The sequence below is a fragment of the Schistosoma haematobium genome, chromosome 1 (genome assembly GCF_000699445.3).
Source record: "Schistosoma haematobium chromosome 1, whole genome shotgun sequence".
Lineage (NCBI taxonomy): Eukaryota > Metazoa > Platyhelminthes > Trematoda > Strigeidida > Schistosomatidae > Schistosoma > Schistosoma haematobium.
In genome coordinates, this window is record NC_067196.1 from 45175097 (window position 1) to 45191137 (window position 16041).

At 35.9% G+C, this 16041-nt stretch overlaps 1 protein-coding gene across 4 annotated transcripts in view; it reads right to left on the reverse strand.

Annotated features, from left to right (window-relative positions):
• Nucleotides 1-1721: 1721 nt before the first annotated feature.
• The window catches only part of GDPD1_1 (Lysophospholipase D gdpd1), a 32117-nt gene continuing 17797 nt past the window's right edge, over nucleotides 1722-16041 (reverse strand). For 2 of the 4 annotated variants that reach the window (XM_035730753.2, XM_051208802.1), the window contains 4 exons: nucleotides 12653-12873; nucleotides 9224-9295; nucleotides 7791-7842; nucleotides 1839-2079 (listed from right to left, as the gene is read on the reverse strand). In XM_035730753.2, the coding sequence (XP_035586298.2) occupies nucleotides 1942-2079; nucleotides 7791-7842; nucleotides 9224-9295; nucleotides 12653-12873 (483 nt within the window). In that variant the 3' untranslated portion in view covers nucleotides 1839-1941. Of the gene's footprint in view, nucleotides 7843-9219; nucleotides 9296-12652; nucleotides 12874-16041 lie in introns of all 4 variants that reach the window. The other 2 variants (XM_051208801.1, XM_051208800.1) reach the window with 2 other exon arrangements.

Sequence of the window (16041 nt, forward strand, 5' to 3'; positions counted from 1 at the left end):
ATCAAGCTCATGGCAGAACGATTTTGATGGCCTGGTATGAATTAGGAGCGTGAGGGAATGGGCGCCCTCCTGTGTAAGCTGCCAGAAATCTAAGATTATTAGACATAACAAATGTCCCTTAGGCTCCATCAAAACTCCTGACGCTTGTTTTGACCGTGTTCTTCTTGATTTGGTAGGACCTTTACTAGCTTCAAATGGATACTATTATCTTTTTAACCTGCGTAGACCGTTTCACTCAATGGCCAGAAGCAATACCTAACAAGGGCGTTACTGCTGAAGCCGTGGCTCGCGCATTCGTCGAACGATGGGTAGCAAACTTCGGCTCTCCTTCAACCATCACTACAGAACACGGACGCCAGTCCGAATCTACGATTTTCCGGTGTTTGACTGCACTATTATTTATTTATATTAACACATAGATATTGGTACAATGAAGCACCAAATACATAAGTGCCACACAAACCTCATTCGATATGTGTGAGGGCTGTGATACTGCCCGGTTGCCCAAACCGAAGCACGTGGTTTTCATGGTGGCAACTCCTCGAGCCTTCGAACTGAAGGTCTCATCCACAAGGCAGTGGAGCATCGTAAGGAGATGCAGGAAAGACAACTAGACGCTACTAAACCTAGCAAGCTACCAGAAGAGTGTTTACCAACAACAAACTCGTTGGGTCTAAACTCCTGGGTGGCCACGTCTTAGGGTCATCACTACCTCACAAGGAGGGGAGTAGCGGCAAATAAATCCCCAAAATAAACAACTGTAAGTTTTCGACATTGGATGCTGACCATATTAGTTTTAATGAACTCACCAACCTGAAGGCGCTTGGTTATGCATCCGTACCAGGTCAAGAGAAGGAACGCCGTGCTCAACTTCCCCTGCATTCGCTTGCCAGATTAGATTAGACGATCCTCGACATATTGATAGCCTATCATATATACCTTCAAACCTCCCCGCTGTTGTCTTTTGATTTCACTTAGTGGGTACGATTTATATTAGGTTTTACTTGTTAAAGTGTTGTCAAACTCCGAATATCTGTAGCATTCTCAATCCAAATATATTAAATAGTTTACTTCAAAATTAATACACTCTAAGTCAGGTAGAAAGTGCAACCATGCAATAGAATGTGTGCCACAAATAAAGAAATGTACAGACGTTATGGAAATAACCACCAAAACAAAGCTACTATCGAAGCCTTTCATAGCTGCCCCCTAACTGACTGTAATAAGACTTTGGACTGACTTAATAAACATATTCAGTCTTGTCATCCACAACACAATGTACCTAAAACTGAAACCAGAGTAAATAAAAATAACTCCCTAAACAAATATCCGTTTCCTGGCTGTAGTAATAGCCTACTAACTAAGAACGATATAATCAATCACTGCTATGTAGTACACAGGTGGTCAGCAATGACTGAACAGGAAGTAGAATCAAAGACAACAGCTAAATGGTAGTCTTGTCTATCTATTCTAGTTGGAGCGTAAATCCACAACTAGTAATTCGTGAAGAAAATAAGACAAACCAGATAAATTAAAGATTCAGTAGCTTTTAAGATAATGTAACACCGTCCTTCTGTAAGACATTTTTAACCTACTATCTAAATTAACTAGCAAACATTAAGATTTACTTCTGAGTTTCTACCTGCAAAATTTACATCGAGAATGTCGAAGTGTAGTGTTGTTGACCTTCAATACAATTAAAAACAAAAGTCATGGTTTATGCATCGACAACATGAAGTATTCTTAGGCCTGTGAAACTCGTGGTTATTATTTACGGAGTGAAGTGTTCCGATCGTAAAATAATGAAAATGACTAATGTTCATATAAATTCAACGTCATTTACAAAATAAACACGTTTAATTCAAATCAGAAATTCATAAAACATAGGATATGAACAGAAATAAAGTCCAATGTTTTATTAAAGCGAGGATGTTAAATGAATTAAAAAACTTTTGGATACTCAGGATGCTTCTTCAGGAATTCGGTTAGTTTTCTGGGATAGTCTGTCATTACTCCTGAAGCTCCAAGTTCAAAAGCTTTCTCCATATCCTCTTCATTGTTACACACCCAGAAGAATACCTTGTAGAGAAAATATCAATAAGAAAATTAATAGACAGAACTTTCGAACAAGTAATACGGAATATACGGGTGTTTTAAGCATAAGTATGATGACTTATAAATAGTTTCTAAGTCATTTTTTTCCAATAAAAAAATACAGCCAAAACACTAGTTTTAAAAAATGTAGTTTTGGGAAGTAAACAAACGAATTTCATACTGCTTAAACATTCGCTTACTATTGAAAATCTTACAGGTGAAACGGGAGAAAATAAGGCTCAGTCAAGCTTCATTTTACTTTGTAATGTGTTATTGACTAATTACTTTGAAAGTTAAACGGCCACTTTAAAAGTGTTGCACTTTCAGAATTATTCAACTGACATGGAAAAGCTAGATAGTTTATAAAACTGTTTACAAGACTAGATTCTCCAGGTGATATTTCAGTTATGTGGATGCTGAACAGAAATAAGTTGTCAAATTATAGTCCTATAAGTATAAATTTAAACGATGAAATAATTTTAAAAGTTCTAAACAAAAAAAATAGACCCCAGTTTAGTAACAAGCCTATAACGATTTCCATCTGACGAAATATAATGGCGTGGAAGTTGAAGATTAAACACAATTTTAATGACATCTTACACGGGTGCTTTGGAGGTTGTTTTTTCGAAAATTTCAAATAATAATGATTCCAGAAATGTATCGAGGATTAATAGTAGTTTCATTTACTAACCTAGACTCGCAAAGGCAATATGCACAAACTGGGTTCGCAAATCACGTAGTACATAGAATTTATACACAACTTATTCTTGTCCTTTGTGAAATTCTTCATGTGTATTCATCTGAATTGTGGTGTGTGGACCTAATATCGACATAAGAAGTATATAACACTATTTAGGAGTCAGTCAGTCAGCTACAACGTAGAACCAGGCATGTATGTGCATCGGTCCAAGTTGCCACACCTCATTAGCACAACAAGGTGAACAACAAATTCATAGAAGTAGTTAATTCAATGGTTATAATATATAAAAGAAAGATTGTGTATAAGGAATACAGTACAGGAAGAAAGAATTACTTCGTAGAAAGAAACGTATAAAGCGATTTTAACCTCACGGTTTAAAGGAAGATAAAGAGTGTATACACCAACGCCATTGTGATCGATTCTGAGCCATGTCACTCACAGTCTCCAACCATTGGTTACGATAGTCACGCGGACCCCAACCAAGTAGTCTGCATCTGCCATCATAACTCAGACTAGAGTTTAGTGACTTTATGGACCGGTGCCACGTTTCGATTTGGCCGCCCTCAACTTTCTTCCAACTGTTTTCAACACTAGTCAGCATTGCGCGTCGTGGTAATCGATGTTTAGGCATACGTAACACGTGACCTAACCATTCCAGACGATGAAGATTTACAAACTCACCGACTGCTTTACCATCATTCCCTAATACCCTGTGTCTAACCTCACTACTACTTACCCAGTGATTTTGGCAGATGCAAGCAATATTTCTAAGACATCTGTGGTCAAATACTAGTAGTTTACGAGTATCTACTACTCTTAATGGCCACGTTTTGCATTCGTAGTGTAGAAGAGAAAGAACTGCTGAGCAGTATATTCGCCCCCTAATTGGTAGACGGATATTCTGCCTACACCAATGGTGACGTAAATTGGCAAAAGCTAAACGAGCTTTAAAATATCAAATGAAAATAATAAATTCTTATGTTGATTACGAAATAAACAACGACTGGCAAAAGTAAACAGAGGTCAGTCGAAGTTATAGAATTATTAAAATGTTACAAATTAACGTTACATACCACATAACTCTAATATATTGGTGCCAAATAATGCTTAATCCACATGACATTCACTGCAGTGAATGTATTTGTTGGCTATTTAAAATATATATATATATATATATATATATATAGTGAACGTCTGATCCAACAAATTTGCCATAGTTAATAAGTAAACACATAATCTAACTCTACTGTAAAAAACCAACTTAAAACGAATAAGTTTACGAATGTATATTGAAAAAAGTTTCATTCTTTATTCCGTAATCGTAGCTCCGATGCCCAATCTTTTACATTATCACTAATATTGTTACTACCTCTTACTTACTTACGCCTGTTACCCCTCGTGGAAGAGCATAGACTACCAATCACGATTGTCCAAACGACCTTGTTCTGGGCTCTCCTTTCCGGTTGTTTCTAAGTGCTATTCGTTCCTTTAATGTCTGCCTCTGATTCCTGACGAAATGTGTTACTTGGTATTCCTCTTCTCCTTTTGCTTTGAAGACTTTAAGTTAGGACTGGCCTCGTAATGCACCACGTTGACTTTCGCAGTGTCCTATCCACCTCCATCGTTTTTCCTCTTAATCTGGAAGCTGGTTTGTTCTTTCCCACAGTAGGCTGTTGCTGATGGTATCCGAGCAACGGACATTGAGCATCTTGCGCAGATAATTCTTTTTAAATACTTTTTACTTTCCGATGATAGCTGCAGTATTTTTCCAAGTTTCAGCTCCATACAGTAGAACCGTCTTGACATTCGTATTGAAGATTCTGATCTTAGTGTTGGCTCCTCAATCGCAGGAACTCTGCCCTTACTTTGCTAATCCTGGACTGTGTGTTTTCATCAGATCCTCCTTGTCCATCGATGATGCTGCCCAGGTACGTGAAACTTTCCACCTCTTCCAGAGATTCTTCATCAAGCGTGATTAGGTTGGTGTTCTTTGTGTTGAATTTGAGGATCTTGCCTTTTCCCTCGTGCATGTTGAAGCCTACTGATGCAGAAGCTGCCTCCACACTAGTTGTCTTTATCTGCATTTGTTCGTGTGCATGGGATAGAAGGGTAAGGTTATCTGCGAAATTCAAATCGTCAGCTGTATCCAACCCGTCCATTGTGTTCCGTGCTTTCCGTTAGGTGTGGAGGTGGTCTTCATAATCCAACTAACTACCAGAAGAAGGAGAGTAGGCAGCCTTGTTTGACCCCGGTCCTCACTTGGAAAGCGTCTGTCAGCTGCCCCCCATGCAAGACTCTGCACTGTGGACCGTCGTATGAATTCCGGATGATGTTGACGATTCTCTCAAATACAGTACAGTGTTGAAGAAGTTTCCATAAGGTCCTCCTATCCACACTGTCAAATGCCTTCTCATAATCAATCAAGTTGATGTATAGTGGCGAGTCCCATTCAATCGGTTGTTCAACGATGATCGAGTATAAAAAATGGTAAATACGTTTACCGGAAAATGGTTTTTCATCATATCAAGCGTCTCGTGATCACAAATTTTTATTAAATGTAAGCATACTTAAACACAACACTATCGAACAAGGAATCCTAATTTTATATCCTGTCATTTAAATTGAAATATTTGTATAGAAATTATTTTTGAAATAGTAAAAATTATCAAGAATAAGTCGACAAAACGGAACATATTTATACAAGACAGGGTCATGACAATTAATTTTGCAAAGACTTAAATAATCAAATAATTTACTCTAATACTTAATATCAGCACTGCCTACTTGGTGATTGCAATTTAATTTAGGAAATAATCCGGAGGCACTAACTGTTAGATTGAAATACATGCTCCCCGTTTGAATCACTGCTTAACATTATTATAATGGGAGGAGGTCAGATATTCGGTTTCTCGTACGAATTCAGAAACTTTATCTAAGCTTCAGATAACATAAGATACTATGAAGGGTTCTAATATTTAACTAACAACAATGTTACTTAAATTGATGTAGTTTCTTAAATTATTTTATTTTAATCCATATATTCAGGTAGTAGGTCGTTGTCTCATAGACTAAAGAAAATAATAAGAAGCTTTTAGGGCTTAAAATACAGAAGTGAAATATGAAACGTTGGTTCTATTAATTGTAGGTGTAGAAAATATCTGATTTATTGATCTACATGGTGCTAATATTCATATTAATAAGGTGTGGTTAGAAACTGGATGACAGATGCATCTACCGTATATTTTCCTCTCGATATTGAATTCCAGTACTTCTGTATACATGCCTTTCCATTTTATCTTTTCAACGTTTGGTTTTTCTTTGAATTGTTATTGCTGCTAGATTATTTAGGTCTAATTTTTAATTTCATTTCATACGGTTAGTTCCCTTTGTTTATTTTGTCATGCTAATGTGGTATGGCAACTTAGGTCAACATACATTTGTACCAGTCTCTATATTGATGATGTCTGTTTATCTTAATAATATTGTGTAAATACTTTACATTTAGCATAGTGTATTTTGCAATTACTGATTTGAAAATATACATTAGTTCAGCTTATTAAATATTTACCAGTAGTAGTAAAGATATAGCTTATTATTAGTTAAATAATCCAACTTTCAATAATCAACGCACAAGTTAAAAACCTCAGCGTCAACTTTCGATTTAGGTAGCTGGGTAATATCAGTAGCTTTCATATAGCTAAACTGTGACTTAAAACCAGATACATTAACCCGCTTGTACTTGATAGATGAATCAAGTTTATAGGAGTTTGGTGTAAAATAATATCAGTCGTTCAGTAACAACGTGGAATTTCGTACGTACGTACATCAGTTCGAGTTGCCGTATCATACCGCATTAGCACAGAAATGCAGTTGTCGATTCAAATTCCGTAGTGGTAGAGGTGGTAAGAGTATAAGCAGTAATCGGAAACATTAGGGCTTGAAAATGTTATTCAAGGAGTATAATCCAGTGAAATAAATTTGGAAAGAGAAAAAAAGGGACATGAATAATTCAGAAGATTAGAATTTGGGAGAACACAAAGAGTAGCTGCACTTGTGCCATTGCAAACGATTACAATATGAGAATGTGCGGAGAACTTTAGTAAGTGTATACATAAAACGTATTCCGATCTTTAAAAAAATGTACACAATTAGTTTTTATAACAATCAGTAGATAGTTTTATTGAAATTTGCTTAGCATTGATTGGAGTAAAAGTTCTGTTATTCAAGATACAAAACGGGATAGTCGTTTCTATCATAAATCATCTATGATATGAAAAATTGGTAATTAGTCTTCCTTTTGACAAGAAAACTATAATGACAGCCGTGGGTGGTAAAATTTGAAAACAGTTAAAAATTAATAGTGATCACATTACTTCTTGATGAATTTTTATACATAATAGAATTAAAAAAGGTATTATTAGCTTGTATCTTCTCATTGTTGTTTAGGACTGTAATTGATCAGTCTCTTGTTGGCATATATGCACCTTGTGCGAACTGCCTCGATATTGCCTTAAGTCACAAGCTTTATAGGCAAAGATGGATGGTGGTTAACAGTGGAATCCAGGAAGCGCGTTTCGTCCTATTTGGGATCCGTCAGCTGGATGTACTTGCATCAACGATGGGAAGATACAAGCAAAAAATATCAAGTGAATTTAAACTTCACCCGATTGCACAAACAGATGGCTATCAGGATCCAGTAGGTAAGTGGATAACGCGATGGCGTTTGGAGCGAATGGTGCTAGGTTCGAGTCCCTGAGTAAACATCAACTCTGGGATGCTGGCACATCCAGCTGATGAGTCCCAAATAGAACGAAACGCACGTCTTGGATTCCACTGATAGCCATTATCCATCATAGTTTGAAATTTCACAATAAAAGTTGAATCGAATCAGACACAAACATGGATTTCCGAATAGAATGGATACGAAATATTCACCTACATGAACACTGGAAGATATTTTTTTGTTTAAAATAACTTATTAATTTAGCAAACTTACCGGAAGTCCACGTTTTCGTAGATGTTCGATGAACAAAGGTGACGATAATATGCTGTTTCATACATACACATATGCGCGCAAAAAAAATGAAAACAAGAAGTAGAAAGTAACGGAATAGTTGGGAGACAAGAAAGCTTACTCTAATGTCTACCATTTGTAGTGACAATCATGGTCATGAGTCAATCGCACTATATAGTATGATAAACGTATATCCAGTTTTATCCTAACATAGATTAAAACTGTGATTAATATGAGTATTTCCAGATATATAAAATACCAACTGTCTATTAATCATGAGTTTATAAGAAAGCCGAAACAAATCATAATCTTAAACTGACTAAATACCAATTTGTTTTCGTACTAAACGATTAATTGATAACATAAAAATAGAGATTTATTTTTATTTCATGAACTACAAACTGAAATATATTGTAGACTTGAATTTCATTTTTCGTAATACAGTTTTTCGTTAAGTGTACCTCTTATTATACAAATTTCTAGTGTAAACCATTTTGGTTAATACCTTGACATATAAGGTAAGCGAATGAATTACATACACTAAACAATTACAAAAAGCTTTGTTCTTAAGACTTTTTCTTCACAAGTGATCCAATTGATAATAAGTTGATTTAAGATATTATGTTACAAAAGTTTTTTTATTTATTTTAGTTTTTAATAAACACAATTGCTAATCTCCTTATAGTTAATTTATTTCTTATTGGTCGATTATGTTTAATTATCACTAATGTATATAATAAACGATCAAGATATCTTTTACAATGTAAGATAACAAATGTTCACTTTTTTTAAGAAAAAAAAGAGAAACAAAAAGTTAATTGCAAACAGTGATAAGAATGAATTTTTATGGCGTCACATAAACAGTTAACATTAACAAAACCCTCTTTAATGTTCACTCCAACAACAATGTTTTTAACACTAGATTTTATTTGAGTCAGATTTGTCTATTCATAGAACATGAAACAGAATGACTACGTTGGTTGGTGAAGGAAATTATTTCGTTTGAATCCTTCGACTATAATTTTTAAAAACTCTACATACTAAACAGGATGATGGTGACCAGCAAACATTTAGGTTGGAAGAAGGTTTAAACCAGCCGCACAAAGGTAACTCATCAAATTGCGAGATTATTGACTGTTCGCTTGAAATGTGTTTGGAAGAGTAAACTACATAATAATGATCAGAAATGATAGTAAAAAATGGTTAGTGATCTTAAGCAATATGTTTCAAAATCGGTTGCAGTGGGTTTTTATATTTATTTTCTACTTTCCTCTTAGTAATTCCACATTATCGCTTTTCCCCAATTACAATCTCTATGTCTAGTTCCCAGTGTTACAAGCCGATAAACAAAATCAGTTATATTACAAGATGCAATGCAAAAATTACAAAACCCATCAGAAAGCATAAATACCTACAAATCTGAGAGCAGAAGAACTGTATGAGGTAAAAAGCGATCCCAATGACGTCGTCTGGCAAACTCGTTAGATCTATGTAAAAAAATAAGGAGAATAATGACATGAAAGATCAACACCTGTTTGGCATTTTTACATATATTTGATAACGCTTAACTGTAAAATTATTAATAGATAATAAGAGATTACTATGGTTCGAACTGACAAATAGAGAAAAAACCTAAAAACACCGATTACAGTGAAAGGTGATGACTTTTTCTCACCTGTCTTAACTTCAATTAGTTCAGTTGAATCTTTACTGGATTTGTTAGATTATTCAATGAATATTGATTAGATGAATAGTTATTACGTTTAAGTGTACGATTAAATCCTTGAGAATAGTAACAAAATGGGCAACCGAGTCAATCACAGGCCACTGAGAAAAAGCGTTATTCCTAAAACAATGTCTATGACAAAGTTAAGTAGAAATCAGGAAAGAAACAACACTTGAGGTTAGCAATTCTGATGATAGTTTACCATAAGCTCTAGCATGAGCAGCAGTGTTTGATTAAAGAGAAAGTATAAAGTTAATGGACTACGTTAATGCGCCTTTTAATGACATACTGCCATTAAACCTATCGATTTACATGATCAGAGGCTGTCTTAAAGTCAAAAAATTACAACTGTGGTTGGGAGTCGATAGGTATATCAGTGTTCCAGAACTTGACGAATATCCGGTCGATAGATCCATTTCCAGGTCTAAAACAAACCTAGTTTTTCTGAGTTTGCTCTTCACGAGCTAATATTTTAAACATTCTTTTAGCCAGATTGAGTAATAATCACAAGGGGAATGGAACGATTAGTGGTCGAGACCAGTCAAATGGGACTATATACAGTTCCAATACTCTTGCAAATATCTCAGTCAATTCGACAGATAAAACTGGACCACCAACTTTAAAGGACTCCAGGGTTAATCTATCAGGACCTGACACTCGCCCTCACTTTAGACTAACTATGGCTTTTTTGAGTTCATTAAGACTCAGGAAGTATATGTTGACATTCTATTCACAGTGCTTGCTAAAAGTAGGCAACTAGAGGGTAGCTCGAGAGCAATTTATTGTCTTGTGGCCTGTTAACTATCACGTGACTAAATTGCCAATCAAAACACGACTTATACAATCTCAGCACTGTGTCAAACCAATGACGAGCAGCCTAGAGTCCTTATTGGTAGTTCTCGTTTAGCCCTGCCTGTTGAGTTCAGAACACCAATATAAACTACCAATATATGAATCATACATTTCAGACATACTTGGTTCATATGCAAGCAAACCAGACCAGGTTATACCATAAAATATATATTATAAAAAAAAACAATTTAACTGGATCAAGCCAAAAAGTGACTATGAGAGACAGTGACGAATAAATCGGGAATAATTTAAGAATAGTAAGTCGCATGATAGTAGTCAATAGGTCAAATAAAAGCTTATGATAAAAGGAATATAAATATATGTAATCTAGTTACTTAACAATCATGCAATAAGAATGTATATATAATAACACTATATATAGACCCCGGAAGTAACCCATAATTTAATCTTCGGATATAACACAGTTATACTGTCTTTCAACACGTCCTGCTAGTCACTTCAGTCTCCTAGATTGAGAGTGGATCATTGTTCCGTCTTTTTCACAAAAACCCCTAATTTTCGACCCGTTTTTTACAAGTCTGAAAAACTTATTGTCGTCGTTGTCTTCCCCTTAGCTTTGGCTTTCGCTGACCACTCTTGCTCATGATCGTTGCATAGGCTTTGTATCAGTCTGAGATTAGGTTCGCTTGACTCCTCGTCACATTCTGATGGTCACAGTAGCTCGTAGGTCAGTCTTATTTTCAAAGCTGTCTGGATATCATGCCAAACAAATCGAAGGACAATCGCCTTAACATCTGACCAAATGTTTCTCTAGTTGTTTCTGAAACATAATCTTGACATTTTCGTCGTTAAACTAATCTACAAGGGGTCTTCTTGGTTTGGTTTTTCTGTGTCCAGTAAGACGCAAAAAATACGTGTTCGTACTATAGCCTGAAAAAGTTTACACATATGCCTCGGAATGAGCAGCAGTTTTCTATCGAGCCTCTTTAATGACGGAGGTATAATCTAGTTGCGTCTGACAGTCAGTCGATTATGAGGGATGCCGTGTAAGACGATGTCTATCATTATGCTTAAAGTTAGTGCTTTCAAAGAATAAACGGCTTTCTGAGCACAGTCGTAGTAGACAGTTATATAAAGCTTAATGCAAAACATCGTTTTATTCATCCCAATTGCAGTCTATGGGAGTAAAAAGAGAGACAACGTGACATGTCCTTATCTGACCGTGTTTGTACTTCACCAGTTAGTCGGAGAGAGAACACACAACTGTTTATTGGAATACGGTCTAAGAAAGCCTGTTCTGATTTCGAACTTGGTCCTATACCTACGCAAACAAGGGGAGGCTCCAGATACATGGACAGTAAATTGAGCCTATTGACTGGGTCAATTTAGTAGCTACGGTCGGGAGTTCATATACAGTGGACGAACTGGTTTTAAGCAAGTAAATACATGAGCACTAGTTGTCGAAAGAAGTTTGTATTGGAAAGGATAAAATATGTGGCATTCCATGTTGTGTAAAAGGTATTTATAAAGAATATCGACTGTTGTAAAGCAAGTATTTACTTTATTTACCATTTAAGAGTTTTCATACATTGTTTCTGTAAGGATTAATGATATTATCCAGCTCCCTTGAACGAGAGAGAGGAAGTATGATTTCAAATTGTAACCTACTGGTTGGTATTACAAAGCTATAGCCATTATTTCACGGCTCCAAGAAAGTATATTCAGAAAACGAAATTGAAGTGGTAAAAATGACTTAGTTTTCGAAGTGACTGTCTTTTGATTGATAAATTGCAGGTTCAAACCCGGTTATGCCTATTTCGGATTAAGCAAATGGGTGCTATCAATAGACCTGACACAAAAAGGTGTTCTAAAGTCGTTAATTAATTGCTTAAATCAAACGAGTTTATTGTTGAAAGATTAAATACTTAATTATCTTTATAAACTGTGAAGTCGGGTGACGGGATTGGAACTGCTAGGGAGCGTCATTCCCCTCAAAATTAAAAGTACACCTTGTTGACGAGTACCAAATAATATGAAATCTAGGTCTAGGGTTTCCTGTCGATTACCTCCAACCACCAATTTACATCTCAACATAGTGTACGTGATATTGAGTCACTTAGACTAGTGAGCCCATTGCAACTTGATCAATAGAATTCGAATATTACTGAGACGGACTTGAGATATGTGGGATTAGTCACTACTCAGTCGTTAGTGAATTATAAAATCACGTCCGACAGATTGTCAAAGGTAACAAGATGAACAAATAATAGTGATAATAGACAACAAAAAGGCCATGTTAACCTACCGAATAACAGAAACTAAAGGAATTTCAAAACAATCATATTTTATAGGTATGAAAGGGAGTAGTCCCACAACATAGCACGTCATTATCCATATTACATACGAAATTGGAGCAAAAGTGAGAATGTTTTTATTGCGTAATTCACATTTTTTTGATACTTTTGAATTCATCGACCCCCATACAGTTATATGCTCTCGATTGTAAGTTTCAGTAAGGCGGGCAACCTAAAATAGTAGTAAGTAAATTCAGTATATTATAAACCATCGGGGAAAAATTTCATGCATATAAAAATTTTGAGTGCTGAACAGTGGTTGATATGAGATAGCATTTCAAGAACTGCTGAGGAAAATTCACAAAACCAAAACCTGAAAAACCAGATAATTGGCGCGGTTACTGATTATAAAATAAAATCATTTAGATTTGAAAAGATTCTTGGTAATCAAGCAATTAACAGACTGGTCAACTGTTATAAGCTCATGAGGATAATTAAAAACGTTGTAGACTTATTAGAAATACTTGGAATTCCCAAAAAGCATCGTCTACTCTCCGTTAATGTTACAGCTGTGAAATCGAACTGATAAATTGAGTTTTAGTACCAACTGGATGACCTAAAACGACCTGTATCCTACATTTACTGACGTTTAAAATAACTTAATCGTATTTATATTTGCTTAATACTACGTATACGTGTCATTTTACTGAGCAAGGAAAACCTGTTATGTTGACGAATTGTGTATTCTTTTGATATCGAAAACCCAAAACATAACAATAATAATTTTCTCCCATAACGGCTTCACAGTACAAATAAGAAGGAATATAAAAGAACTCAATATTTCTTATGTGTTAAAATGATGTAAATCGCTACCAGGGTAATTTTCGATAGCATAAATTATTAGATAAAGCGACAAACTACGAAACTCTTGAAACAAGTTTTAATGTTATATTTTACGCCAGTGGGAGCTGTAGGATGGGATCAAAATGTCAGGAGACCTATAATCCCCCATAGTTTAACTGTCCCGAAAAATTCAAAGTAAAAGCGAGTATTTACAGATATAAGTAGGCAATTTTGTTATACCATTTAGGTGAGTACATATAAATATTAAGGAAATCTTGGTGTGGACAAAATTTATAAAACTGAGAAAACATTTCCATGGACCACTTTTATAAAAATAGCAACAGAAAATGTAATCTCGTCAAATAGGTGCAAACGTTTTAGGTAAGTAAGTCTATATTCTCGTAGTGGTGGTGAGAACGTGAGAATTATATGATTTCTACTTCAAACACTGAACTAACAACCCATCAAAAACTGAGATCATATAAGGAAATAACGATAGAACTCATGTAGATAGTCAACCTTTTTCAGAGTGAATATATTATTTATTTGAACACAAACATTGGTACAGGGGGCACCAAATACGCGCCATAAAATAACAACGAGGTTGTGAAGAGATAGAGAATGGAGGGTGGATATAATAAAATCAAGAGCGTCAATAAAAAGAAATCAGTGCAAGTGAGATAATAATGATAATGGGACAAACAGTTCAGCTAGGAAAAATACAACCAGAAAGTTTTTTTCAGGTAAAGAAGTCACTCTAAGTTTTATGAAGTCACAGCGGGATCACCACTGATTTCTATTTCGAGCCATATCTGATAACATTTCTAGCCACTGTGTTGCACCATCCGTGAAGGACTAACGGAAGCCACTCCTGTACAGTTTTCCTTCATACCATAATACCATGCCGTACACCTATTCGCTTTTTCCAACCAGTCCCAGCGTCAGGTAATTAATACAAGACGTGGGATTCTCTGAGGTGACATTCGTAGGACATGTCCAAGCCACCGAAGTTGATGTTTCAAGATAGTGATACCAATTGAATTATCGTCACTGTGCCTGAACACACAATGCCGGACCTCTGCATTACTAACATGGTGTTGCCACTGGATGTCAGTAATCTTTCTGAGAAAACGATGATCTAACACAGAGTCGTCTAACATTTTCAACTCAGAGAGACCAGGTTTCATAAACATAGAGCAAAACTGCTCTCATCAACGCTCTGTAGATTCGACCTTTTACAGCCAGACTGACATCACGAAAGCGCCAAAGATGGCCCAGATTGTCATAAGCCGCTCTGGCTTTAACTATATGAGTTGATCTCATCACTCACGCAGCTACCCAGATACACGAACTTCCCGACTACTTCTATCTGTTCACCATCCAGAGTGAGTGCAGGATTAGAATTCTGCCAGTCTTGTAGAAGTACTTTGTACTTAGAAGGTACGAAGCACATGCCATACCTACGGACACTGACTGCCAAGTGATTAAGTATGGATTGCATGGCTAAGGTATCATCGCACAGTAAGACAATATCATTCACCTACTCAAAATTGAAGTTTTTCGTCAGGCAACAGATCCACACTACCACTACCTACATCCATCAGAGCTGTTTCTAGAAAATCATCGATAGCAAAGTTGAAGAGGAATGGTGAGATTCGACAACCCTGCCTGCCCTCACTGCTTGAACGGAACGATGGAGAGAGGTGGTTGCATGCCCTCAATCTGACTGAAGTGTTTGTATATAGGGCTCTCAAGATGTTGATAAACTTCCCACCACACCCTTCTTCAATAGACGATCCCAGAGAACAGTCCTGTTCAACCAATCGAAGGCGGCCCTAATATCAATAAACTACGATGGTTGACCTGCAATAAATATAACGGTGTTCTAAAATTTGCTGGAGGGTGAAGTTATAGTTAATACATCCTCGACTAGAACGAAAACTGGCCTGTAACTCGCGAATCAAACTTTCTCGGGTTTTGAATAATATAGAAATATGAAGGAAGCCAATAGCTTTGACATAATCAGTCAGTCATTTACAACTAAGGACTACGCACACATATTCATCGGTCCAAGTTCCTTTACCACGTTAACACAACGAGATGAATATCAAATTCATAAGACGAAAGTTCACACCATTCATATTGAATGAAACTCGCACTTAACTGATAATGAATATACTGACCTGAAAGAATGTTGCACTGGGGAATATAAACCCTAATACTGTTCTGACTAAATGTTACAATGAAAATAAGACCAATTTCAAAATATCATTGGGACTGAACTAGCGTCATAAAATATTACATCGAGTTAGAGATAATGTGACCTCGCCTTCTTATCCCAACTTTTATCAGGTTCCAAATGGCATTTGTGATGCATATTATTTAGATATACTGTCGTCAAACTACACACTGTTACTACAAAGCCCAGATTTACAGTTATACAAAGAATGTTCGACAAAATATATCTTATGTATGAAAAGTTAAGTAAGCGAAATGAAATATTGGATAAATTATACTGACTAGTCTACCTACTGGTTACTCATTTAACCATTCAGTA